Source organism: Salvelinus alpinus, chromosome 9, assembly GCF_045679555.1.
Source record: "Salvelinus alpinus chromosome 9, SLU_Salpinus.1, whole genome shotgun sequence".
Taxonomy (NCBI): Eukaryota; Metazoa; Chordata; class Actinopteri; order Salmoniformes; family Salmonidae; genus Salvelinus; species Salvelinus alpinus.
The window spans coordinates 28863237-28890051 of NC_092094.1; the positions used below are offsets into that span (position 1 = coordinate 28863237).

The following is a 26815-nucleotide window of genomic DNA, read 5'->3' on the forward strand; positions in this document are numbered from 1 at the left end:
TCCTTTGTTTTGTTGACGTTGAGTGTGAGGTTATTTTCCTGACACCACACTCCGAGGGCCCTCACCTCCTCCCTGTAGGCCGTCTCGTCGTTGTTGGTAATCAAGCCTACCACTGTAGTGTCGTCCGCAAACTTGATGATTGAGTTGGAGGCGTGCATGGCCATGCAGTCGTGGGTGAACAGGGAGTACAGGAGAGGGCTCAGAACGCACCCTTGTGGGGCCCCAGTGTTGAGGATCAGCGGGGTGAAGATGTTGTTACCTACCCTCACCACCTGGGGGCGGTCCGTCAGGAAGTCCAGTACCCAGTTGCACAGGGCGGGGTCGAGACCCAGGGTCTCGAGCTTGATGACAAGTTTGGAGGGTACTATGGTGTTAAATGCTGAGCTGTAGTCGATGAACAGCATTCTCACATAGGTATTCCTCTTGTCCAGATGGGTTAGGGCAGTGTGGTTGCGATTGCGTCGTCTGTGGATCTATTGGGGCGGTAAGCAAATTGGAGTGGGTCTAGGGTGTCAGGTAGGGTGGAGGTGATATGGTCCTTGACTAGTCTCTCAAAGCACTTCATGATGATGGAAGTGAGTGCTACGGGGCGGTAGTCGTTTAGCTCAGTTACCTTAGCTTTCTTGGGAACAGGAACAATGGTGGCCCTCTTGAAGCATGTGGGAACAGCAGACTGGGATAAGGATTGATTGAATATGTCCGTAAACACACCAGCCAGCTGGTCTGCGCATGCTCTGAGGACGCGACTGGGGATGCCGTCTGGACCTGCAGCCTTGCGAGGGTTAACACGTTTAAATGTTTTACTCACGTCGGCTGCAGTGAAGGAAGGTTTTGGTAGCGGGCCGTGTCAGTGGCACTGTATTGTCCTCAAAGCGAGCAAAGAAGTTATTTAGTCTGTCTGGGAGCAAGACATCCTGGTCCGCAACGGGGCTGGTTTTCTTTTTGTAATCCGTGATTGACTGTAGACCCTGCCACATACCTCTTGTGTCTGAGCCGTTGAGTTGCAACTCTGCTTTGTCTCTATACTGACGCTTAGCTTGTTTGATTGCCTTGCGGAGGGAATAGCTACACTGTTTGTATTCGGTCATGTTTCCGGTCACCTTGCCCTGGTTAAAAGCAGTGGTTCGCGCTTTCAGTTTCGCGCAAATGCTGCCATCAATCCACTGTTTCTGGTTTGGGAATGTTTTAATAGTTGTTGTGGGTACGACGTCGCCAATGCACTTTCTAATGAACTCGCTCACCGAATCAGCGTTTTCGTCAATGTTGTTGTTGGACGCAATGCGGAACATATCCCAATCCACGTGATCGAAGCAGTCTTGAAGCGTGGAATCAGATTGGTCGGACCAGCGTTGAACAGACCTGAGCGCGGGAGCTTCTTGTTTTAGTTTCTGTCTGTAGGCTGGAAGCAACAAAATGGAGTCGTGGTCAGCTTTTCCGAAAGGAGAGCGGGGGAGGGCCTTATAAGCATGCAGGTGTTGAGCTGCAGTGGCACTAAATCAGGGAAGGGAATAAAGTGAGATCGTGTAACCCAAAGAGAGCAAGGAAGGAGGAGAACACATTGTTCATTTCTTCGTTCATTTTATTTCCTGGCTAAACTATTGTGAGAATAGAAAACACTAAGCAGTTTAGATTAGAATGTTCCTAAACAAAACAGGTGTTTAATCAAAGTGCTTCCAGAACCCTACAGATAGCAGAACATTCCCTCATCAAAATACCAATTATTACATTATTCAGATCAAAGACCTCCATGCATCATAATGGCTTGATCCTTTTCTTATTCAATTGTTACACTTGTGTTTTTATGATGCACACACAAAGCAGAGCAATAAACCAAATCAAAGAGACTTTGTGTGTATGAGCGTGTGTGTTTGTGTTAGATTGCCAGCCCTTAAGTTACTGTGATGACAAAGCATGCACATCTTTTGGAAGATGTAAAAACAGTAGAAACCCACTAATTTGGGACAAAGCAATCATGTGGCAAAAGAGCACTTGAAAAAAATGCATTACTTTGTGTTTTCAGCAAGTGAGCTTATTGCTGACACTCTCACAAAGAGAAAGTTTGTGTGAAGAGAAGGGGTGTCTTGTAGTTTGTGACTTTTGTTATCTAGCCTAGTGACTTAATCAGCATCTAAAGCTGTGTCTGCCGTCCGCCCCACCACTAAAGCCCTCTGCAGAATTGCAAAATAAGCTGGGTGTAAATATGTGATTGCTAGTGTTTATTGTGAGATGTGGAATATTACAGAGCAATATGGATCACATTAAGACCCTGGTTGTTAGGGTATTGCTAACACAGAAGACACGCATGCTGGGAAAACCTGCACCGTCTGCAAATATTACGGAGATATAAGGAAGGAGAGGGAGGGATAAGATGTATGTGGGGAGAGGGAGAGGGAGATGGGGAGAAGAGAGGAGAAGAAGAGGCGGAGGAGATGGGGAGAAGATGAGGAGATGAGGAGGAGAAGATGAAGATAAGAGAAGGAAATGAAGAGAAGATGAGATGAGGCGATGAGGAGGAGAAGGGGTGGAGATGGGGAGAAGAGAAGAGGAGGAGATGAGGAGGCGATGAGGAGGAGAAGGGGTGGAGATGAGGAGATGGGGAGAAGAGAAGAGGAGGAGATGAAGAGAAGAGGAGGAGATGAGGAGGCGATGAGGAGGAGAAGGGGTGGAGATGAGGAGGAGATGGAGAGAAGAGGAGGAGATGAAGAGAAGAGGGGGAGATGAGGAGGCGATGAGGAGATGGGGAGAAGAGAAGAGGAGGAGATGGGGAGAAGAGAAGAGGAGGAGAAGGGGTGGAGATGAGGAGGAGATGGGGAGAAGAGAAGAAGAGGAGGCGATGAGGAGGAGATGGGGAGAAGAGAAGAGGAGGAGGCGATGAGGAGGAGAAGGGGTGGAGATGGGGAGGAGAAGGGGTGGAGATGAAGAGAAGAGGAGGAGATGAGGAGGAGATGAGGAGGCGATGAGGAGGAGAAGGGGTGGAGATGAGGAGGCGATAAGGAGGAGATGAAGAGAAGAGGAGGAGAAGGGGTGGAGATGAGGAGAAGAGAAGAGGAGGAGAAGAGGAGGAGAGATGGATGTCTGGATGATAATAATAGCATCTTATTTCAGTCTCCATCACTTTCTGATGTAAATCTAATGCTGCACTGAAGTAGAAAGAGAAATATGTGGGATGAGAGAGGGAGGAGAGGGCGAGTTGAATTTAATACAGAGGAATGAAGGTCTATGTGGCCGTCCTATACTGATATTTTAGACACAACTTCAGTGAGCTCCAAAAGTATTGGGATAGTGACACTTTTTTGTTTTGGCTCTGTTCTCCAGCACTTTGGATTTGAAATGATACAATGACTGTGACGTTAAAGTGCAGACTGCCAGCTTTAATTTGAGGGTATTTTTTATCCACATCCAGAAAGTTTCAGTTCACAAATATTATACCCCCCCAAAAAATGCTAACCTCCCCTGTTATTGTCATGGTTATAGGTTAGCATGTCTTGGAGGTATGATATAAAATGCTAACCTCCCCTGTTATTGTCATGGTTATAGGTTAGCATGTCTTGGGGGTATGATATAAAATGCTAACCTCCCCTGTTATTGTCATGGTTATAGGTTAGCATGTCTTGGGGGTATGATATAAAATGCTAACCTCCCCTGTTATTGTCATGGTTATAGGTTAGCATGTCTTGGGGGTATGATATAAAATGCTAACCTCCCCTGTTATTGTCATGGTTATAGGTTAGCATGTCTTGGGGGTATGATATAAAATGCTAACCTCCCCTGTTATTGTCATGGTTATAGGTTAGCATGTCTTGGGGGTATGATATAAAATGCTAACCTCCCCTGTTATTGTCATGGTTATAGGTTAGCATGTCTTGGGGGTATGATATCAAATGCTAACCTCCCCTGTTATTGTCATGGTTATAGGTTAGCATGTCTTGGGGGTATGATATAAAATGCTAACCTCCCCTGTTATTGTCATGGTTATAGGTTAGCATGTCTTGGGGGTATGATATAAAATGCTAACCTCCCCTGTTATTGTCATGGTTATAGGTTAGCATGCCTTGGGGGTATGATATAAAATGCTAACCTCCCCTGTTATTGTCATGGTTATAGGTTAGCATGTCTTGGGGGTATGGTATAAAATGCTAACCTCCCCTGTTATTGTCATGGTTATAGGTTAGCATGTCTTGGGGGTATGATATAAAATGCTAACCTCCCCTGTTATTGTCATGGTTATAGGTTAGCATGTCTTGGGGGTATGATATAAAATGCTAACCTCCCCTGTTATTGTCATGGTTATAGGTTAGCATGTCTTGGGGGTATGATATAAAATGCTAACCTCCCCTGTTATTGTCATGGTTATAGGTTAGCATGTCTTGGGGGTATGATATAAAATGCTAACCTCCCCTGTTATTGTCATGGTTATAGGTTAGCATGTCTTGGGGGTATGATATTTGTCACTCATCATTATTCACTTGATATGGATGAAAAATACCCTCAAATTAAAGCTGACAGTCTGCTCTTTAACCTCATAGTCATTTTATCATTGCCAAAATAACTAAACATTTGTCACTGTATTTTAGAGACACACAGATCAAGAGGTATGATTATTACTTAATCAAATCAGGAACTTAGATTAATTGAAATATCACTTTTACACTTTCATGTTTGGGTGTGACTTTCTTTGTTCTCCTCAGTATGTGTGTGTGTGTGTGTGTGTGTGTGTGTGTGCGTGCAACTGTGACTATTTGTGTGTTAAATCTGATCTGTGCCTGAGGCCCCATGGCCCTACTGTCTGCATCCGAAAAGCAAACTCTGCAAATATGTTGACCGCTCTGTCCTCTTCATTTCCCCATCTCTCTCTCTCTCTCTCTCTCTCTCACTCACTCACTCACTCACTCACTCACTCACTCACTCACTCACTCACTCACTCACTCACTCACTCACTCACTCACTCACTCACTCACTCACTCACTCACTCACTCACTCACTCACTCACTCACTCACTCACTCACTCACTCACTCACTCACTCACTCACTCACTCACTCTCTCACTCTCTCACTCACTCTTTCTCTCTCTTTCTTTCTTTCCTGTCCAGTATAACCAGAGGATAAAGAAGCGTAGCCCCACAGCCCTCTCTGTCTCAGACCTCCAGTCCCTCCTCTGTCCAGAGAGACACAGAGGGTAACAGGAATTGTACAATTCTAAGCCATACTAATAGCCTCTATCTGTCCTGATGTATCTTTCTCCCAATGTCCTCTAAGAAGGTCTGTTCTCTTGTTAAAGTGACTGAAACAACTATAGTATGTTTGTATGTCTTCTCCCAGTAGACCAGGCCAGGCCTGGGATATAGTGGTGATTATTCACCAGACTAGCAGCTGGAGAAGTCTCTCTGGAGTCACAGGAACAGACACCGCTAAAACACACACTGCTCACACCGCTTAACTCTCCTGTCTGAGAAATAGTAACTTCCCTTTTTTCCACTTTTCCTCTCTCTTTCTATTGTCTCTCTCTCGCTGTTTCTCTCTCTGTTTCTCTAAGCACAGTCTACGTCACTTGAATTAACAAATTAAAGCTTGAATGAATGAATGTGTTGCAGTCGTAACTGCAGGGTTTACCAACAGGACTCTGTGTGGTGCTGATGCTTTAGAGAACATCAAGTACTTAACTATGGCCCTTTGTTCAGAGCAAAGGTGTGTGTGTGTGTGTGTGTGTGTGTGTGTGTGTGTGTGTGTGTGTGTGTGTGTGTGTGTGAGCTGCTCTCCCGTGTGTGTGTGTGAGAGAGAGCTGCTCTCCCGTGTGCTCTCCCGAGTGTCAGCACGTACGGGATGTGCTTCGTTCTCCATGTTCCTCATCTGGAAAATCATCCCGTGTCCTTCCCTCACCTTTCCCATATCGCCTCCACAGTCGCTTGATTTGTAACTTGATTTCAGGAAAGGGAGAACCTGTAGATTACCCTGCTTTCATTAGGTGGAAAAACCCTGTCTGTGTCAGACAGAGAAGAAATCAATTTAATACAGACTTAACTGGAGGAAATTGCATATTCTGCCTGTATGTGCTGAACAGGCACTTTCCCCTTCCTCACCAGAGACTGGCCTCACTAGTAATTGTGGTGTGTGTGTGTGTGTGTGTGTGTGTGTGTGTGTGTGTGTGTGTGTGTGTGTGTGTGTGTGTGTGTGTGTGAGAGAGAGGGGTGTATAGGACAGACAAAGGGAGCTCAGTACTTAGACGCAGGTCTTAAGTTGGAGACCCAGCCAGGTGGAGAGGTGTGTGTATGTGACCCAGCCAGGTGGAGAGGTGTGTGTATGTGACGCAGCCAGGTGGAGAGGTGTGTGTATGTGACCCAGCCAGGTGGAGAGGTGTGTGTATGTGACCCAGCCAGGTGGAGAGGTGTGTGTATGTGACCCAGCCAGGTGGAGAGGTGTGTGTATGTGACGCAGCCAGGTGGAGAGGTGTGTGTATGTGACCCAGCCAGGTGGAGAGGTGTGTGTATGTGACGCAGCCAGGTGGAGAGGTGTGTGTATGTGACCCAGCCAGGTGGAGAGGTGTGTGAATGTGACGCAGCCAGGTGGAGAGGTGTGTGTATGTGACGCAGCCAGGTGGAGAGGTGTGTGTATGTGACCCAGCCAGGTGGAGAGGTGTGTGTATGTGACCCAGCCAGGTGGAGAGGTGTGTGTATGTGACCCAGCCAGGTGGAGAGGTGTGTGTATGTGACGCAGCCAGTGGAGAGGTGTGTGTATGTGACCCAGCCAGGTGGAGAGGTGTGTGTATGTGACGCAGCCAGGTGGAGAGTTGTGTGTATGTGACCCAGCCAGGTGGAGAGGTGTGTGTATGTGACGCAGCCAGGTGGAGAGGTGTGTGTATGTGACCCAGCCAGGTGGAGAGGTGTGTGTATGTGACCCAGCCAGGTGGAGAGTTGTGTGTATGTGACCCAGCCAGGTGGAGAGGTGTGTGTATGTGACCCAGCCAGGTGGAGAGTTGTGTGTATGTGACCCAGCCAGGTGGAGAGGTGTGTGTATGTGACCCAGCCAGGTGGAGAGGTGTGTGTGTATGTGACCCAGCCAGGTGGAGAGGTGTGTGTATGTGACCCAGCCAGGTGGAGAGGTGTGTGTATGTGACCCAGCCAGGTGGAGAGGTGTGTGTATGTGACCCAGCCAGGTGGAGAGGTGTGTGTATGTGACGCAGCCAGGTGGAGAGTTGTGTGTATGTGACCCAGCCAGGTGGAGAGGTGTGTGTATGTGACCCAGCCAGGTGGAGAGGTGTGTGTATGTGACCCAGCCAGGTGAAGAGGTGTGTGTATGTGACCCAGCCAGGTGGAGAGGTGTGTGTATGTGACGCAGCCAGGTGGAGAGTTGTGTGTATGTGACCCAGCCAGGTGGAGAGGTGTGTGTATGTGACCCAGCCAGGTGGAGAGGTGTGTGTATGTGACGCAGCCAGGTGGAGAGGTGTGTGTATGTGACCCAGCCAGGTGGAGAGTTGTGTGTATGTGACCCAGCCAGGTGGAGAGCTGTGTGTATGTGACCCAGCCAGGTGGAGAGGTGTGTGTATGTGACGCAGCCAGGTGGAGAGGTGTGTGTATGTGACCCAGCCAGGTGGAGAGGTGTGTGTATGTGACACAGCCAGGTGGAGAGGTGTGTGTATGTGACCCAGCCAGGTGGAGAGGTGTGTGTATGTGACCCAGCCAGGTGGAGAGGTGTGTGTATGTGACGCAGCCAGGTGGAGAGTTGTGTGTATGTGACCCAGCCAGGTGGAGAGGTGTGTGTATGTGACCCAGCCAGGTGGAGAGGTGTGTGTATGTGACCCAGCCAGGTGGAGAGAAGATTGGTGGGTATTTATGAAGGAACGTCATCCTTCTGATAGAATGATTTATGACCAGTTCATGCTGCCGTTCCCCTCCTCCCTCTTCCCACCTTTTCTCTTTCTCCCCAAATATATCTCTGATCAAGTAAAGTCTTAAAATGTGGTCAGGACACGGTCATGGAGGAATGAGCTGAATGAGCTGGTCAACGCCAGCTCTCTTAATTGCTTTTATAAGGTGCCCTTTTCACATGAGGACTTCTCTGCTTGCTCACTTTCACACATAGAACTTGGTATGAACACACATCATTACTACTGTAGCTTAGAGGGATCCCCTTTGTGTTATCTGCTCTTAAATGGCTTGGGAATACTTAAATTGTTTCTTTATTTGTTCTAAAATAATTCTATAATATAGTCTCAGGTCTTCCCACTCTCTATCTCTCTATCTCTCCCTCATCCCCCATCGGCATACTTCTCTCCACTACTCCTGAACGGTAGTGGTGGGGGCAGCACGGGGTGAGGAGAGGGGCAGCACGGGGTGAGGAGAGGGGCAGCACGGGGTGAGGAGAGGGGCAGCACGGGGTGAGGAGAGTGGCAGCACGGGGTGAGGAGAGGGGCAGCACGGGGTGAGGAGAGGGGCAGTACGAGGTGAGGAGAGGGGCAGTACGGGGTGAGGAGAGGGGCAGTACGGGGTGAGGAGAGGGGCAGTACGGGGTGAGGAGAGGGGCAGTACGAGGTGAGGAGAGGGGCAGTACGGGGTGAGGAGAGGGGCAGTACGGGGTGAGGAGAGGGGCAGTACGAGGTGAGGAGAGGGGCATTACGGGGTGAGGAGAGGGGCAGTACGGGGTGAGGAGAGGGGCAGTACGGGGTGAGGAGAGGGGCAGTACGGGGTGAGGAGAGGGGCAGTACGGGGTGAGGAGAGGGACAGTACGGGGTGAGGAGAGGGGCAGTACGGGGTGAGGAGAGGGGCAGTACGAGGTGAGGAGAGGGGCAGTACGGGGTGAGGAGAGGGGCGTAAGAGCAGTGAGTGGGAGCTAGTGCATTATCCTAGGGGATTATTTGCCCGTTCCACTAGCTCCATTAGGGCTGGCTTCAACACTATTAAAGGGGTCAGTGGTGATTGTTGTGTGTGTGGTTATTGAAGATGTTGGTGTGTGTGTGGTTATTGAAGAGGTTGGTGTGTGTGTGGTTATTGAAGAGGTTGGTGTGTGTGTGTGGTTATTGAAGAGGTTGGTGTGTGTGTGGTTAATGAAGAGGTTGGTGTGTGTGTGGTTATTGAAGAGGTTGGTGTGTGTGTGGTTATTGAAGAGGTTGGTTGGTGTGTGTCTGTGTGGTTATTGAAGATGTTGGTGTGTGTGTGTGGTTAATGAAGAGGTTGGTGTGTGTGTGGTTAATGAAGAGGTTGGTGTGTGTGTGTGGTTATTGAAGAGGTTGGTGTGTGTGTGGTTAATGAAGAGGTTGGTGTGTGTGTGGTTATTGAAGAGGTTGGTGTGTGTGTGTGGTTAATGAAGAGGTTGGTGTGTGTGTGGTTATTGAAGAGGTTGGTGTGTGTGTGGTTAATGAAGAGGTTGGTGTGTGTGTGTGGTTAATGAAGAGGTTGGTGTGTGTGTGGTTATTGAAGAGGTTGGTGTGTGTGTGGTTATTGAAGAGGTTGGTGTGTGTGTGGTTATTGAAGAGGTTGGTGTATGTGTGGTTATTGAAGAGGTTGGTGTGTGTGGTTATTGAAGAGGTTGGTGTGTGTGTGGTTATTGAAGAGGTTGGTGTGTGTGTGGTTATTGAATAGGTTGGTGTGTGTGTGGTTATTGAAGAGATTGGTAGAGTGGTCTAGTTCCTTATTGAACAGGAAAGGGGCATTTCCTTCATACCATTTCCTCATTTGATTGGATGGCCACACTTCTAATTGTATTACAGGCCCAATTCTCTCTCTTTCCTCTCTCCCCCAAATATATATTTCTCAACACATATGGATGGAGGTGTGTGGTACACGGTCATTTGTCTCAGGTGTGGTACTAGACTGCTTTAACTTCTCTGCTCCGTCTGCGTAATGCAGGATGGTTTGTGAGGAACCATTCTGTCAAGACACTGTCTTCCTCTCGCTCTTTATTCTGGCTTTACCCTTCCATCCCCATCCTGGCTCTTTCTTTCTTTCTTTCTTTCTTTCTTTCTTTCTTTCTTTCTTTCTTTCTTTCTTTCTTTCTTTCTTTCTTTCTTTCTTTCTTTCTTTCTTTCCTTCCCCTCTTTTTTTCTCTCTCTGTCTGTTGTGAAAGTCAAAGAGGTCACAGGTATGTTACAGACAGATGTTCTCTATGGGTGACTGGTGTTGGGGGGAGAGGGGGAAGGGTATGGAGGTCTGATGCTTGTGTTGTCATCATGGTGAACTTGTGCCTTGAGTCCTCGCCATGTGACAGACACACACTGACTGACCGACCGACCGAGAGAGACACCATGCTCTGTCAGTCTTCTCCCTAATGGATGTCAATGCACTGCCTTTGTCATTCTGTTTTAGTAGTATTTAACCTGTCTGGTGTAGCCTAGTCAGCTTTAGTGCAGTAAGTCTTACTTCCCCAACGCCCTTCAAGAGACCACGAATTGTCAGCCTCCTCGTAAAACTCCTGAACGTTTGTGTCCGCATGTTCTCCTTCTCTCTCTTTCCCTATTTCTTTTTTACCCCCCTTCTCTCCTTCAGAACCCTGGCCATCTGTCTAATTGTTCACCTCCATCGCTTAATGCTTTTTACATGCTTTCCCCCCTTTTTCCAGGCAATAAACTTTATTTTCCTCACAAGACCTCAATCTATATGGGGAGGGTACGCAGGCAGGTAGGGAGAAGGAGGGAGGACCGGTAGGGTGGGAGGAGGAGGGAGGACCGGTAGGGTGGGAGGAGGAGGGAGGACCGGTAGGGTGGGAGAAGGAGGGAGGACCGGTAGGGTGGGAGAAGGAGGGAGGACCGGTAGGGTGGGAGGAGGAGGGAGGACCGGTAGGGTGGGAGGAGGAGGGAGGACCGGTAGAGTGGGAGGAGGAGGGAGGACCGGTAGGGTGGGAGAAGGAGGGAGGACCGGTAGGGTGGGAGGAGGAGGGAGGACCGGTAGGGTGGGAGGAGGAGGGAGGACCGGTAGGGTGGGAGGAGGAGGGAGGACCGGTAGGGTGGGAGAAGGAGGGAGGACCGGTAGGGTGGGAGGAGGAGGGAGGACCGGTAGGGTGGGAGGAGGAGGGAGGACCGGTAGGGTGGGAGAAGGAGGGAGGACCGGTAGGGTGGGAGGAGGAGGGAGGACCGGTAGGGTGGGAGGAGGAGGGAGGACCGGTAGGGTGGGAGGACCGGTAGGGTGGGAGGAGGAGGGAGGACCGGTATGGTGGGAGGAGGAGGGAGGACCGGTAGGGTGGGAGGAGAAGGGAGGACCGGTATGGTGGGAGGAGGAGGGAGGACCGGTAGGGTGGGAGGAGGAGGGAGGACCGGTAGGGTGGGAGGAGGAGGGAGGACCGGTAGGGTGGGAGGAGGAGGGAGGACCGGTATGGTGGGAGGAGGTGGGAGGACCGGTAGGGTGGGAGGAGGAGGGAGGACCGGTAGGGTGGGAGGAGGAGGGAGGACCGGTAGGGTGGGAGGAGGAGGGAGGACCGGTAGGGTGGGAGGAGGAGGGAGGACCGGTAGGGTGGGAGAAGGAGGGAGGACCGGTAGGGTGGGAGGAGGAGGGAGGACCGGTAGGGTGGGAGGAGGTGGGAGGACCGGTAGGGTGGGAGGAGGAGGGAGGACCGGTATGGTGGGAGGAGGAGGGAGGACCGGTAGGGTGGGAGGAGGAGGGAGGACCGGTAGGGTGGGAGGAGAAGGGAGGACCGGTATGGTGGGAGGAGGAGGGAGGACCGGTAGGGTGGGAGGAGGAGGGAGGACCGGTATGGTGGGAGGAGGAGGGAGGACCGGTAGGGTGGGAGGAGGAGGGAGGACCGGTAGGGTGGGAGAAGGAGGGAGGTCCGGTAGGGTGGGAGAAGGAGGGAGGACCGGTAGGGTGGGAGGAGGAGGGAGGACCGGTAGGGTGGGAGGAGGAGGGAGGACCGGTAGGGTGGGAGGAGGAGGGAGGACCGGTAGGGTGGGAGGAGGAGGGAGGACCGGTAGGGTGGGAGGAGAAGGGAGGACCGGTATGGTGGGAGGAGGAGGGAGGACCGGTAGGGTGGGAGGAGGAGGGAGGACCGGTATGGTGGGAGGAGGAGGGAGGACCGGTAGGGTGGGAGGAGGAGGGAGGACCGGTAGGGTGGTAGGAGGAGGGAGGACCGGTAGGGTGGGAGGAGGAGGGAGGACCGGTACGGTGGGAGGAGGAGGGAGGGTTAGAAGTCATGCTGCTCACCTCCCTCTGCTGGATTTGCTGAAGTACCCCCATACCCACTCCATCCCTCCATCTCTTTCTCTCTCTCTTTCTCTGTCATATTGTATTCATATTGAGCATTTTATGTAAAAATAAGTTTGTTCCAAAGTGCTTTAACAGCAACCCTGGCCTAAACCTCTAAGAACAAGTATACATGACAGTGTTCAGGAAAAACCCTCTAGGTGGGAGGAAACCTTGAGAGGAACCAGACTCTAGTAGGGGAGGCGAGGGAGGCATAGACTGTGTGTGTGTGTCACATTTATAGGGTCATTAAATGAGCGGATTATATCCTCTCTTACCTGTGATTAGTGCTGTGTGTAGATGATATGAAACAGATCCCCTCTCATCAGACTTCTATAATGGCCATAATCACCTCCTTAACGTTGTGTGATAGCAGCCCTGCAATGCTATATAATAGCATCAGGAGAACCATTCTGGGTCAGATCCGCTGTGGTTTGAGTAAAGACAAAAATAACTCAATATACTTTAAAATGACTGAAACCAAATGGAAACAGTGAAGTAATGATAAAGGACCTATATTCATACAGTTTCATGACTGTCCAGCCCGCGAAGAATCACTAGACTGTCAGGAAGCATTGAACATTCCAAAGATTATGGATAGAGGACAATTTTAGCACATTTTGACCAATAAAATATAAGACATTTTCAGTGCGGTCCTCCGGACCTCGTTGAAGTCCAAATGCAGCCCCCAGGGCAGAATTAGTTTCACACCCCTGGAGTAGATCATTCTACGCTGGTATGGTTTTACCCTTGAGTGCGTGCGTGCGTGTGTGTGCGCGTGTGTGTGTGTGTGTGTGTGTGTGTGTGTGTGTGTGTGTGTGTGTGTGTGTGTGTGTGTGTGTGTGTGTGTGTGTGTGTGTGTGTGTGTGTGTGTGTGTGTGTGTGTGTGTGTGTGTGTGTGTGTGAGAGAGAGAATGTATTAATACTCATAGGGGCAGTAAATGGGAGTGTAAAATGCTTGAAAAGTGTAAATCAAATATGAAGGAGCTTTTAACCCTTGGCGTGCTTGTCTTGGCTGGTGGGTATTGTTCCATGTGTGTCCTTGCTGTGGGTGTCATCTACAGTTACTCTTTACAGAGACAGATGCATGAAGGAAAGTCATTCCGTTATGACATTCCTGGGTTAGAGATGAGATGTGGGAAAGGCTGTCATGGAATCGCAATTCCGAAACCGGAGCGTGGAACACTCTTCCTGGGGTAATGTGAGCTGACAGTGTTCTCTAGGGACTGCGGGGAAAGTGTGCGTCAGGAATAGCTGATATTCCCAATCCCAGACAGTGGGGATCACGGGAGTGATGTCTCTCTCAGGTGTGAGGATGAGTCTGACGGACCATTTACACACACACACACGCACACGCACACGCACGCACGCTCTCTCTCGCTCTCTGTGTCTCTCGCTCTCTGTGTCTCTCGCTCTCTGTGTCTCTCGCTCTCTGTGTCTCTCGCTCTCTGTGTCTCTCGCTCTCTGTGTCTCTCGCTCTCTGTGTCTCTCGCTCTCTGTGTCTCTCGCTCTCTGTGTCTCTCGCTCTCTGTGTCTCTCGCTCTCTGTGTCTCTCTCTCTGTGTGTGCTGAAGTCTGGGTTCTATACCTGGTCATGGTAATACATCTCTGACAGGATCAGCTGGGTGTGTAGACTGATCCAGTGTGTTAGAGTAGATAATGAATAGTCTGTAGACTGATCCAGTCTGATAGAGTAGATAATGAGTAGTCTGTAGACTGATCCAGTGTGATAGAGTAGATAATGAATAGTCTGTATTCGGTGTGTAAACTGATCCAGTCTGATAGAGTAGATAATGAGTAGTCTGTAGACTGATCCAGTGTGATAGAGTAGATAATGAATAGTCTGTAGACTGATCCAGTCTGATAGAGTAGATAATGAATAGTCTGTAGACTGATCCAGTGTGATAGAGTAGATAATGAGTAGTCTGTATTCGGTGTGTAAATGCAGATACGCATTCAGCTGTACAGTCATCTATCTTTCACCACTTCTCTCCTCTCCCTGTCCACCGGCATATGGTGTGTGATGAGCTACACATGGACAGACAGAACCGACAGAACCATGCACATTTACACAGAACCATGAGCATTTACACAGAACCATGCACATTTACACAGAACCATGAGCATTTACACAGAACCATGAGCATTTACAAAGAACCATGAGCATTTACACAGAACCATGAGCATTTACACAGAACCATGAGCATTTACACAGAACCATGAGCATTTACACAGAACCATGAGCATTTACACAGAACCATGAGCATTTACACAGAACCATGAGCATTTACAAAGAACCATGAGCATTTACACAGAACCATGAGCATTTACACAGAACCATGAGCATTTACACAGAACCATGAGCATTTACACAGAACCATGAGCATTTACAAAGAACCATGATAATTTACACAGAACCATGAGCATTTACAAAGAACCATGAGCATTTACACAGAACCATGCACATTCACACAGAACCATGCACATTTACACAGAACCATGAGCATTTACACAGAACCATGAGCATTTACACAGAACCATGAGCATTTACACAGAACCATGAGCATGTCAGGAGCCATCAACAGCCTGAGAGAGATGTGAAGCTGTCTGCTGAAGTTGAGCTGTGGTCATAATGTCTCATAAGATCTGGAGCCGTCTGCAGTCGGTCTCAACATCAGCAGATGTCAATCTAAATGGTTCCTTCTGGAGGAGCTCGTGTTTGTGTCGTACCCAAACTCACAATATTGTTGATTCATGATATTAATGTTGATGAGGATGATGATAAACGTATTGTGTGTTGTCTGTTCTCTCTGCAGCACAAGGCCAGGTTGGAGGCCATGATGTTGGACCTGGCCTCTCTCCGCAGTGTCAGAGAGTTCGCTGACTCCTTCAAGACCAAGAAACTGTAAGTAACCTGCTATGTCTGTTTATTCCTATGAGCTATTACTGTAGCAATATGAACTGCCCCAGGGTTCCACAAAAACATTCTCCGTAGTCGATGTGAGTAAGACCTTTAAACAGGTTAACATTCACAAGGCAACCGGGTCAGACGGACTACCAGGACACATAGCATGCGCTGACCAGATGGCAAGTGTCTTCACTGACATTTTCTATCTCTCTCTGACCCAGTCTGTAAAACCTACAGTACATTTCAATTAGACCACCATAGTCCCTGTGCCCAAGAACACGAAGGTAACCTGCCTAAATGACTACCGACCCGTAGCACTCACATCTGTAGCCATGAAATTATTTGAAAGGCTAGTAATGGCTCACATCAACACCATCATCCCAGACACAATGGACTCACTCCAATTTGCATACCACCCCAACAGATCCACAGATGATGAAATCTCCATTGCAATAAAAAATGGCGCTTTCACACCTGGAAAATGCTGTTAATTGAATATGGTTCAGCGTTTAACACCATAGAGCCCTCCAAGCTCATCACCAAGCTAAGGACCCTGGGACTAAACACTCCCTCTGCAACTAGTTCCTGGACATCCTGACGGGCCCCAGGTGGTAAGGGTAGGCAACAACACATCCGCCACGCTGTCCCTCAACACGGGGGCCACTCCGGGGTGTGTGCTTAGTCCCCTTCTGTACTCCCTGTTCACTCACGACTGTGTGGCCGCGCACGACTCCAACACTATCTTTCATTTTGCTGATAACACAATGGTGGTTGGCTTGATCACCGACCAAGATGAGACAGCCTATAGGTAGGAGGTCAGTGACCTGGCAGGGTGGTGCCAGGACAACAACCTCTCCCTCAATGTCAGCAAGACAAAGGAGCAGTTCGTGGACTACAGGAAACAGAGAGCCCAGCACGCCCCCGTCCATATCGTCAGGGCTGTAGTGGAGCGGGTCGAGGGCTTCAAGTTCCTCAGTGTCCACATCCCTAAGGAATTAACATGGTCCACACACACCAGCACAGTTGTGAAGATGCCTCTTCCCCCTCAGGAGGCTGAAAAGATTCTCCATGGGCCCTCAGATCTTCAAAAGGTTCTACAGCTGCGCCATTGAGAGCATCTTGACTGGCTGCATCACCACTTAGTATGGCAACTGCTTGGCATCCAACTGCAAGGCGCTACAGAGGGTAGTGCGTACGGCCCAGTAAATCCATCCAGGCCCTCTATACCAGGTGGTGTCAGAGGAAGGCCGTAAAAATTGTCAGATTGCAGCCACCCTAGTCATAGACTGTTCTCTCTGTTACTGCACGGCAAGCAGTACCGATGCACCAAGTCTGGAACCAACAGGACCCTGAACAGCTTCTACCCCCAAGCCATAAGACCGCTAAATAGTTAGTCTGGGTAGCTATTGGTTAACTATTGAACTATCTGCATTGACCCTTTATGCACTAACTTTTTTACTCATCACATTCTCTGCTGCTACAGTTTATTATCTATCCTGTTACTTACTTACTTTGCACTAATGAACCTATTCAATCAATTACCAATCTACCTCAATGACCTCTTACCCCTGCACATCAACTCGGTACTGGTACCCTGTGTATGTAGCCAAGTTATCATTACTCACATATTTATTACTTGTGCTATTATTTTTCTATTATAGGTCTGTAAGTAAGCATTCACTGTTAATCTACGCCTGCTGTTTTATGAAGCATGTGACATTTCTTATTTTATTTATTCATTTGATTGGAACACTAAGCAAAACAATCTGATGTTTTTTGGATCACTTCAAAATAAATATATCCATATTTAGCTTTTGATTGAATAGGTTCATTAGTCTAAACTAAGTAAATTCCACATGCACAGTGTTGGAAAAAGTACCCAAAATGACTCCCTTTAGACCCCAATATAATTCTAGTACGCTGCTGTAGATCCCTGAGAATTTTCACACACATTTCAAACAAACAGACAAAGCTCAAAAATAAAGAACAAATGACAATTACAAGTTAACTTATTTAAATTTTATTTTTTTATTTATATTTTTTCTTTTACATTTTTACCCCCTTTTCTCCCCAATTTTCGTGGTATCCAATCGCTAGTAATTACTATCTTGTCTCATCGCTACAACTCCCGTACGGGCTCGGGAGAGACGAAGGTCGAAAGCCATGCGTCCTCCGAAGCACAACCCAACCAAGCCGCACTGCTTCTTAACACAGCGCGCCTCCAACCCGGAAGCCAGCCGCACCAATGTGTCGGAGGAAACACCGTGCACCTGGCCCCCTTGGTTAGCGCGCACTGCGCCCGGCCCGCCACTCTCGCTCCACTCCTCCCTCCACTCTCCTCTCGCTCTCCTCTCGCTCCACTCTCCTCTCGCTCCACTCCTCCCTCCACTCTCCTCTCGCTCCACTCCTCCCTCCACTCTCCTCTCGCTCCACTCCTCCCTCCACTCTCCTCTCCCTCCACTCTCCTCTCGCTCCACTCCTCCCTCCACTCTCCTCTCGCTCCACTCCTCCCTCCACTCTCCTCTCCCTCCACTCTCCTCTCGCTCCACTCCTCCCTCTACTCTCCTCTCGCTCCACTCCTCCCTCCACTCTCCTCTCCCTCCACTCTCCTCTCGCTCCACTCCTCCCTCCACTCTCCTTTCCCTCCACTCTCCTCTCGCTCCACTCCTCCCTCCACTCTCCTATCCTTCCACTCTACTCTTGCTCCACTCCTCCCTCCACTCTCCTCTCGCTCCACTCTCCTCTTGCTCCACTCCTCCCTCCCTCCACTCCACTCTCCTCTCCCTCCACTCTCCTCTCGCTCCACTCCTCCCTCCACTCTCCACTCTCCTCTCCCTCCACTCCTCCCTCCCTTCACTCTCCTCTCCCTCCACTCTCCTCTCCCTCCACTCTCCTCTCGCTCCACTCTCCTCTCCCTCCACTCCTCGCTCCGCATCTCTATTCCTCCAATCATCTCTAACTCCTCTTCCTCTAAACAAGTGAAATATCACATTTACATGAGTATTCAGACCCTTTGCTCAGTACTTTGTTGAAGCACCTTTGACAGCAATTACAGCCTTGAGTCTTCTTGGGTATGACGCTACAAGCTTGGCACACCTGTATTTGGGGACATTCTCCCATTCTTCTCTGCAGATCCTCTCAAACACTGTCAGGTTGGATGGGGAGTGTTGCTGCACAGCTATTTTCAGGTCTCTCCAGAGATGTTCGATCAGGTTTAAGTCCGGGCTCTGGCTGGACATTCAGAGACTTGTCCCAAAGCCACTCCTGTGTTGTCTTGGCTGTGAGCTTAGGGTCTTGTCTTGTAGGAAGGTGAAACTTTGTCCCAGTCTGAGGTCCTGAGCGCTGTGGAGCAGGTTTTCATCAAGGATCTCTCTGTACTTCATCTTTGCCTCGATCCTGACTAGTCTCCCAGTCCCTGCCGATGAATAACACCCCCACAGCATGATGCTGCCACCACTGTGCTTCACCGTAGGGATGATGCCACGTTTCCTCCAGACATGATGGTTGACATTCAGGTCAAAGAGTTGAATCTTGGTTTCATCAGACCAGAGAATTGTGTTTCTCATGGTCAGAGTCCTTTAGGTGCCTTTTGGCAAACTCCTAGCGGGCTGCTATGTGCCTTTTACTGGCTTCCGGAGTGGCTTCCGTCTGGCCACCCTACCATAAAGGCCTGATTGGTGGAGTGCTGCAGAGATATCCTTCTGGAAGGTTCTGGAAGGTTCTCCCATCTCCAAAGAGGAACACTGGATCTCTGTCAGAGTGACCATCGGGTTCATAGTTTCCTTCCTGACCAAGGCCCTTCTCCGATTGCTCCGTTTATCCTGGCGACCAGCTCTAGGAAGAGTAGGTGGTAACCAAACTTCTTCCATTTTAGAATGATGGAGGCCACCGTAATTTTGGAGACCTTCAATGCTGCAGACATTTTTTGGTACCCTTCCCCAGATCTGTACCTCAAAACAGTCCTGTCTCGGAGCTCGACGGACAATTCCTTCAACCTCATGGCTTGGTTTTTGCTCTGACATGCACTGTCAACTGTGGGACCTTATATAGACAGGTGTGTGCCTTTCCAAATCATGTCCAATCAATTGAATTGACCACAGGTGTACTCCAATCAAGTTGTAGAAACATCTCAAGGAGGATCAATGGAAACAGGATGCACCTGAGCTCAGTTTTGAGTCTCATAGCAAAGGGAATACTTATGTAAATAAGGTATTTCAGTTTTTTATTTGTAAATTAGCAAACATTTCTAAAAACCTGTTTTTGCTTTGTCATTATGGGGTATTGTGTTGTAGATTGATGAGGATTTGTATTTATTTAATCCATTTTAGAATAAGGCTGTAACGTAACAAAATGTGCAAAGGGTCAAGAGGTCTGAATACTTTCCAAAGGCATTGTATATCTACTGTTTACTTATTTCACTCACCTCGACATCATTCACAGTGAAAAGACATGTCTGCTTCGGCGCTGTCATTTTGAGTAATGCAGTTAAAAAAAAGTCAAATGACAGCATACCCGGTTGCCGGTGTCTAAATTATATATTTTTTATACCCCTTTTTCTCCCCAATTTCATGGTATCCAATTGGTAGTTACAGTCTTGTCCCATCGATGCAACTCCCGTATGGACTCGGAGAGGCGAAGGTCGAGAGCCGTGCGTGCGCCAAAACACAACCCAGCCAAGCCGCACTGCTTCTTGACACACTGCCTGCTTCCCCGGAAGCCAACTGCACCAATGTGTCTGAGGAAACACCGTACACCTAGCGGCCGTGTCAGCGTGCATTTGCTCCCGACCCGCCACAGGAGTCGCTAGTGCGCAATGGGACAAGAACATGCCTGCCAGCCAAACCCTCTCCTATCCCGGGCAACGCTGGGCCAATTGTGCGCCGCCCCATGGGTCTCTCGGTCGCGGCCGGCTGTGACAGAGCCTGGACTCGAACCAGGATCTCTAGTGGCACGGCTAGCACTGCGATGTTGACACAGATGTTATTGTTAGAAAAATAAAGCCTTTCACGGCCGCTATAGTAATTTAAATAAATACAGTCGGTGGCCGATATAGTAATTTAAATAAATACAGTCGGTGGCCGATATAGTAATTTAAATCAATACAGTCGGTGGCCGATATAGTAATTTAAATAAATACAGTCGGTGGCCGATATAGTAATTTAAATAAATACAGTCGGTGGCCGATATAGTAATTTAAATAAATACAGTCGGTGGCCGATATAGTAATTTAAATAAATACAGTCGGTGGCCGATATAGTAATTTAAATAAATACTGTCGGTGGTCGCTATAGTAATTTAAATAAATACTGTCGGTGGTCGCTATAGTAATTTAAATAAATACTGTCGGTGGTCGCTATAGTAACTTAAATAAATACTGTCGGTGGTCGCTATAGTAATTTAAATAAATACTGTCGGTGGTCGCTATAGTAATTTAAATAAATACAGTCGGTGGTCGCTATAGTAATTTAAATAAATACTGTCGGTGGTCGCTATAGTAATTTAAATAAATACAGTCGGTGGACGCTATAGTAATTTAAATAAATACAGTCGGTGGTCGCTATAGTAATTTAAATAAATACTGTCGGTGGTCGCTATAGTAATTTAAATAAATACTGTCGGTGGTCGCTATAGTAATTTAAATAAATACTGTCGGTGGTCGCTATAGTAATTTAAATAGATACTGTCGGTGGTCGCTATAGTCATTTAAATAGATACTGTCGGTGGTCGCTATAGTAATTTAAATAAATAATATCGGTGGTTGCTATAGTAATTTAAATAAATACAGTCGGTGGTCGCTATAGTAATTTAAATAAATACAGTCGGTGGTCGCTATAGTAATTTAAATAAATACTGTCGGTGGACGCTATAGTAATTTAAATAAATACAGTCGGTGGTCGCTATAGTAATTTAAATAAATACTGTCGGTGGACGCTATAGTAATTTAAATAAATACAGTCGGTTGACGCTATAGTAATTTAAATCAATACAGTCGGTGGTCGCTATAGTAATTTAAATAAATACAGTCGGTGGACGCTATACTAATTTAAATAAATACAGTCGGTGGTCGCTATACTAGTTTAAATAAATACTGTCGGTGGACGCTATAGTAATTTTAAAAAATACTGTCGGTGGACGCTATAGTAATTTAAATAAATACAGTCGGTGGATGCTATAGTAATTTAAATAAACACAGTCGGTGGACGCTATAGTAATTTAAATAAATACTGTCGGTGGACGCTATAGTAATTTAAATAAATACTGTCGGTGGACGCTATAGTAATTTTAAAAAATACTGTCGGTGGACGCTATAGTAATTTAAATAAATACAGTCGGTGGATGCTATAGTAATTTAAATAAACACAGTCGGTGGACGCTATAGTAATTTAAATAAATACTGTCGGTGGACGCTATAGTAATTTAAATAAATACTGTCGGTGGACGCTATAGTAATTTAAATAAATACTGTCGGTGGTCGCTATAGTAATTTAAATAAATACTGTCGGTGGTCGCTATAGTAATTTAAATAAATACTGTCGGTGGTCGCTATAGTAATTTAAATAAATACAGTCGGTGGTCGCTATAGTAATTTAAATAAATACTGTCGGTGGACGCTATAGTAATTTAAATAAATACAGTCGGTGGTCGCTATAGTAATTTAAATAAATACTGTCGGTGGTCGCTATAGTAATTTAAATAAATACAGTCGGTGGTCGCTATAGTAATTTAAATAAATACAGTCGGTGGCTGCTATAGTAATTTAAAGAAATACTGTCGGTGGTCGCTATAGTAATTAAAATAAATACAGTCGGTGGCTGCTATAGTAAGTTAAATAAATACTGTCGGTGGTCGCTATAGTAATTTAAATAAATACAGTCGGTGGCTGCTATAGTAATTTAAAGAAATACTGTCGGTGGTCCCTATAGTAATTAAAATAAATACAGTCGGTGGCCGATATAGTAATTTAAATAAATACAGTCGGTGGTCGCTATAGTAATTTAAATAAATACAGTCGGTGGCTGCTATAGTAATTTAAAGAAATACTGTCGGTGGTCCCTATAGTAATTAAAATAAATACAGTCGGTGGATGCTATAGTAATTTAAATAAATACAGTCGGTGGTCGCTATAGTAATTTAAATAAATACAGTCGGTGGCTGCTATAGTAATTTAAAGAAATACTGTCGGTGGTCGCTATAGTAATTAAAATAAATACAGTCGGTGGCTGCTATAGTAAGTTAAATAAATACTGTCGGTGGTCGCTATAGTAATTTAAATAAATACAGTCGGTGGCTGCTATAGTAATTTAAAGAAATACTGTCGGTGGTCCCTATAGTAATTAAAATAAATACAGTCGGTGGCCGATATAGTAATTTAAATAAATACAGTCGGTGGTCGCTATAGTAATTTAAATAAATACAGTCGGTGGCTGCTATAGTAATTTAAAGAAATACTGTCGGTGGTCCCTATAGTAATTAAAATAAATACAGTCGGTGGCCGATATAGTAATTTAAATAAATACAGTCGGTGGTCGCTATAGTAATTTAAATAAATACAGTCGGTGGCTGCTATAGTAATTTAAAGAAATACTGTCGGTGGTCCCTATAGTAATTAAAATAAATACAGTCGGTGGATGCTATAGTAATTTAAATAAATACAGTCGGTGGTCGCTATAGTAATTTAAATAAATACAGTCGGTGGCTGCTATAGTAATTTAAAGAAATACTGTCGTTGGTCGCTATAGTAATTAAAATAAATACAGTCGGTGGCCGATATAGTAATTAAAATAAATACAGTCGGTGGCCGATATAGTAATTTACAGAAATACTGTCGGTGGTCGCTATAGTAATTTAAAGAAATACAGTCGGTAGTCGCTATAGTAATTTAAAGAAATACTGTTGGTGGTCGTTATAGTAATTTAAAGAAATACAGTCGGTAGCTGCTATAGTAATTTAAAGAAATACTGTTGGTGGTTGCTATAGTAATTTAAATAAATACAGTCGGTGGTCGCTATAGTAATTTAAAGAAATACTGTTGGTGGTCGTTATAGTAATTTAAAGAAATACAGTCGGTGGTCGCTATAGTAATTTAAATAAATACAGTCGGTGGTCGTTATAGTAATTTAAAGAAATGCCGTCGGTGGTCGTTATGGGTTCTAAAGGGATTTATATTAAGTATCAAAACTAAATGTAATCACTAAAATATACTTGTGGGGGCATCCCAGGGGACGTTAGAGCAGAGTCGAGGGGAGAGGAGAGTCTGTGAGCTGTGAATGGCATGGGTTAGTTGTCTGATACTGCCACAACTATATTAGAGAACGCTTGTCTTCAGGCACAGCAAACACACAAAACACACACATTTCTACCCTGTGTGTTTGTTCCAGCTCCCGTCCCTGTATGGCCAATAAAGTCCTGTGTTAATGATCATTGGACAGAGCCCAGCAGCACACAGAGCCAATCACCTCCTCCAGGCAGGTTATCATTGATGTCAGAGATCAGGCCAAAGGGGGCTAGTTACACTAAATATACAATATACTCATCTATCCCTGTTTGGTACTTAACACCCCCGCTTGACCAGCGCTAAGATAACAGTTCGACCGGGCCAGCAGCAGCAGTAGGCCCATTAAAGACCTTCATTAGACCGGTGGTTATGAAGATGAGACCCTGGGCTAGGAACTGATGTCTGCTCTTCTGAGGAGGAGGAGGAGGAGGAGGAGGAGGAGGAGGGGTTATGAGCTCTGAGAGATACACATTAAGGACAAGTGCTCTCGCCTAACTTGTGGTTTGATTTTAACTGGTGGTCCCTCTTTAACTGACCTGTAAAATCACCAACAGTTTTTTTGTACAATTTAGATCTATGAAAGTTTGTTGATATCTAACTGAAAGAGGTCTTACATACAGATGTCCTATCTTAATTTGACCAGTTTCTCACAGAAGGAAAATAATCCTGCAGCAACAGGAAATGTGAATTATTATTATATGGATTATAATTAATGGACATTTTTGTAGGGGTTGATTCATTTTTCATTAGGGCAAATCAAGTCTGACATTAAAACATACAAAAAAACATGTAGAAATGACAAACTTTAGAAGCCTTTTTAAACCTTTTTAAACCAAGTTAGCAGTGTATTCCGAATGCTCTGTTACTTCATGTCAGTCAATTTAGCTTATTTGAGCTGTTCTTGCCGTAATATGGACTTGGTTTTTTACCAAATAGGGCTGTCTTCTGTATACCCCCCATACATTGTCACAACACAACTGACTGGCTCAAACACATTAAGAAGGAAAGAAATTCCACAAATTAACTTTTAACAAGGCACACCTGTTAATTGAAATGCATTCCAGGTGACTACCTCATGTAGCTGGTTGAGAGAATGCCAAGAGTGTGCAAAGCTGTCATCAAGGCAAAGGGTGGCTACTTTGAAGAATCTCAAATATAAAATATATTTTGATTTGTTGAACACTTTTTTGGTTACTACATGATTCCATATGTGTTATTTCATAGTTTTGATGTCTTCGCTATTATTCTACAATGTAAAAAATAAAGAAACATTTTTGAATGAGTAGGTGTGTCCAAACACTGCTATCTTATTACCCACCAACCTGTTCTCTGGCTCTATTAAGTCACTGACGCTGGTTACATTTTAGGGAGTGGATTTGGAGTTCAATCTAAAGATGACTTCTTACTTTGGGTTAAACACTGCGGCTAAGAGTTTTTGAATGATTCTGTATATAGCACAGTAGAGTATGATTTGCATATGTAGGCATTCTGTAGTTGGTGTGGACTGAGTGTGACTCTCAGTAATGAACCCTGTGTGTGTTGTGTGAACTGTGTGAGCTGTGTGAGATGTGTGAGCTGTGTGAGCTGTGTGTGCTGTGTGTGCTGTGTGTGCTGTGTGAACTGTGTGTGCTGTGTGTGCTGTGTGTTCTGTGTGAGCTGTGTGAGCTGTGTGAGCTGTGTGAGCTGTGTGTGCTGTGTGTGCTGTATTTGCTGTATGTGCTGTGTGTTAGGAGGCCTGAAGGTGAATGTTCACTCCAGTCCTCTCTAACAGTGTTATAGGGAACAATCATTAGAGCCATGCATAACAATTCACACATTCTAGCATCCAGTTTTTAATGAATCCAGCAGGCAGTCTTAAACACAGGGTACACAAACTGACCTGGGCCTCGTAATTCATTCTAATGGAAGAAATCAAAAATTGGCGGGTGTGTTTGGATTGCTCGCCAGTGTTACCGTGGTTTCGAGCTCGCTGGAGGGATGCCACCGACAAGGATCTCTCACAGCTCGACATGGCCAGAGTACCGAAGCAAAAGTCTAGGAGCAGTCAACAGTGCTTCTAGACCGGAACCCTGGCCTCTTGGTGTGGAGTCTGTTGGGAACAGAGCCCCAGAACCAGCTGGCTGATAGAACTTCTGTAGGTTCATCTCTTTGTAGGTGAGGCTTTGTGGTGGAATGTGAGGTCATCGCTTCCTTTTAGGTGGTTGTAGAATTGAACAGCTCTTTTCTGGATGTTGATAACCTTTCAGGGCTAGGCGGCCCGCTAGGAGGACAACTTCTGGTGAAACCATAACTAGCGGGTGTAGTCCTAATTCTGCTCTGCATGCATTGTTTGGGGTTAAAACCTCACAGCCGTAGAGGGCAATGGGTTCTATAACTGATTTAAGTATTTTTTGCCAAATCCACCTCCCCTCTCTGTCTCTCTCTCTCTCTCCCTGCTCTCTCTCTCTCTCTCTCTCTCTCTCTCTCTCTCTCTCTCTCTCTCTCCCCTCTCTCTCTCTCCCTGCTCTCTCTCTCTCCCCGCTCTCTCTCTCCCCTTTCTCGCTCTCGCTCTCCCTGCTCTCTCTCTCTCTCTCTCTCTCTCTCTCTCTCTCTCTCCCTGCTCTCTCTCTCTCTCTCCACTCTCTCTCTCTCTCTCTCTCTCACTGCTCTCTCTCTCTCTCTCTCTCTCTCCTCTCTCTCTCCCTGCTCTCTCTCTCCCCTCTCTCACTCTCTCTCCCTGCTCTCTCTCTCTCCCCTCTCTCTCTACCCTCGCTCTCTCTCTCCCTGCTCTCTCTCTCCCCTCTCTCACTGCTCTCTCTCTCTCTCTCTCTCTCTCTCTCTCTCTCTCTCTCTCTCTCTCTCTCCCCTCTCTCTCTCTCTCCCTGCTCTCTCTCTCCCCTCTCTCACTCTCTCTCCCTGCTCTCTCTCTCTCCCCTCTCTCTCTACCCTCGCTCTCTCTCTCCCTGCTCTCTCTCTCCCCCCTCTCTCTCTCCCTGCTCTCTCTCTCTCCCCGCTCTCTCTCTCTCTCCCATCTCTCTCTCTCTCTCTCCCCGCTCTCTCTCTCCCCCCTCTCTCTCTCTCCCTGCTCTCTCTTTCTCCCTGCTCTCTATCTCTCTCCTCTCTCTCCCCTCTCTCACTCTCTCTCTCTCTCTCTCTCTCTCTCTCTCTCTCTCTCTCTCTCTCTCTCTCTCTCTCTCTCTCTCTCTCTCTCTCTCTCTCTCTCTCACTCTACTCTCTCTCTCTCCCCGCTCTCTCTCTCTCACTCTCTCCCCGCTTTCTCCCCGCTCTCTCTCTCTCCCTGCTCTATCTCTATCTCTCCCTGCTCTCTCTCTCTCCTCACTCTCTCTCTCCCGCTCTCTCTCCCTTCTTGCTCTCTCTCCCCGCTCTCTCTCCCTTCTTGCTCTCTCTCCCTGCTCTCTCTCTCTCCTCACTCTCTCTCTCCCGCTCTCTCCCTTCTTGCTCTCTCTCTCTGCTCTCTCTCTCTCCCATCTCT

At 46.9% G+C, this 26815-nt stretch overlaps 1 protein-coding gene across 2 annotated transcripts in view; it reads left to right on the plus strand.

The window, feature by feature from the left end:
• Positions 1 to 26815, plus strand: part of wwox (WW domain containing oxidoreductase) — a 283070-nt gene that overhangs the window by 64546 nt on the left and 191709 nt on the right. For both annotated transcript variants that reach the window (XM_071416636.1, XM_071416637.1), the window contains one exon: positions 14977 to 15065. In XM_071416636.1, coding sequence (XP_071272737.1) covers positions 14977 to 15065 — 89 coding nt within the window. The remainder of the gene's footprint in view (positions 1 to 14976; positions 15066 to 26815) is intronic.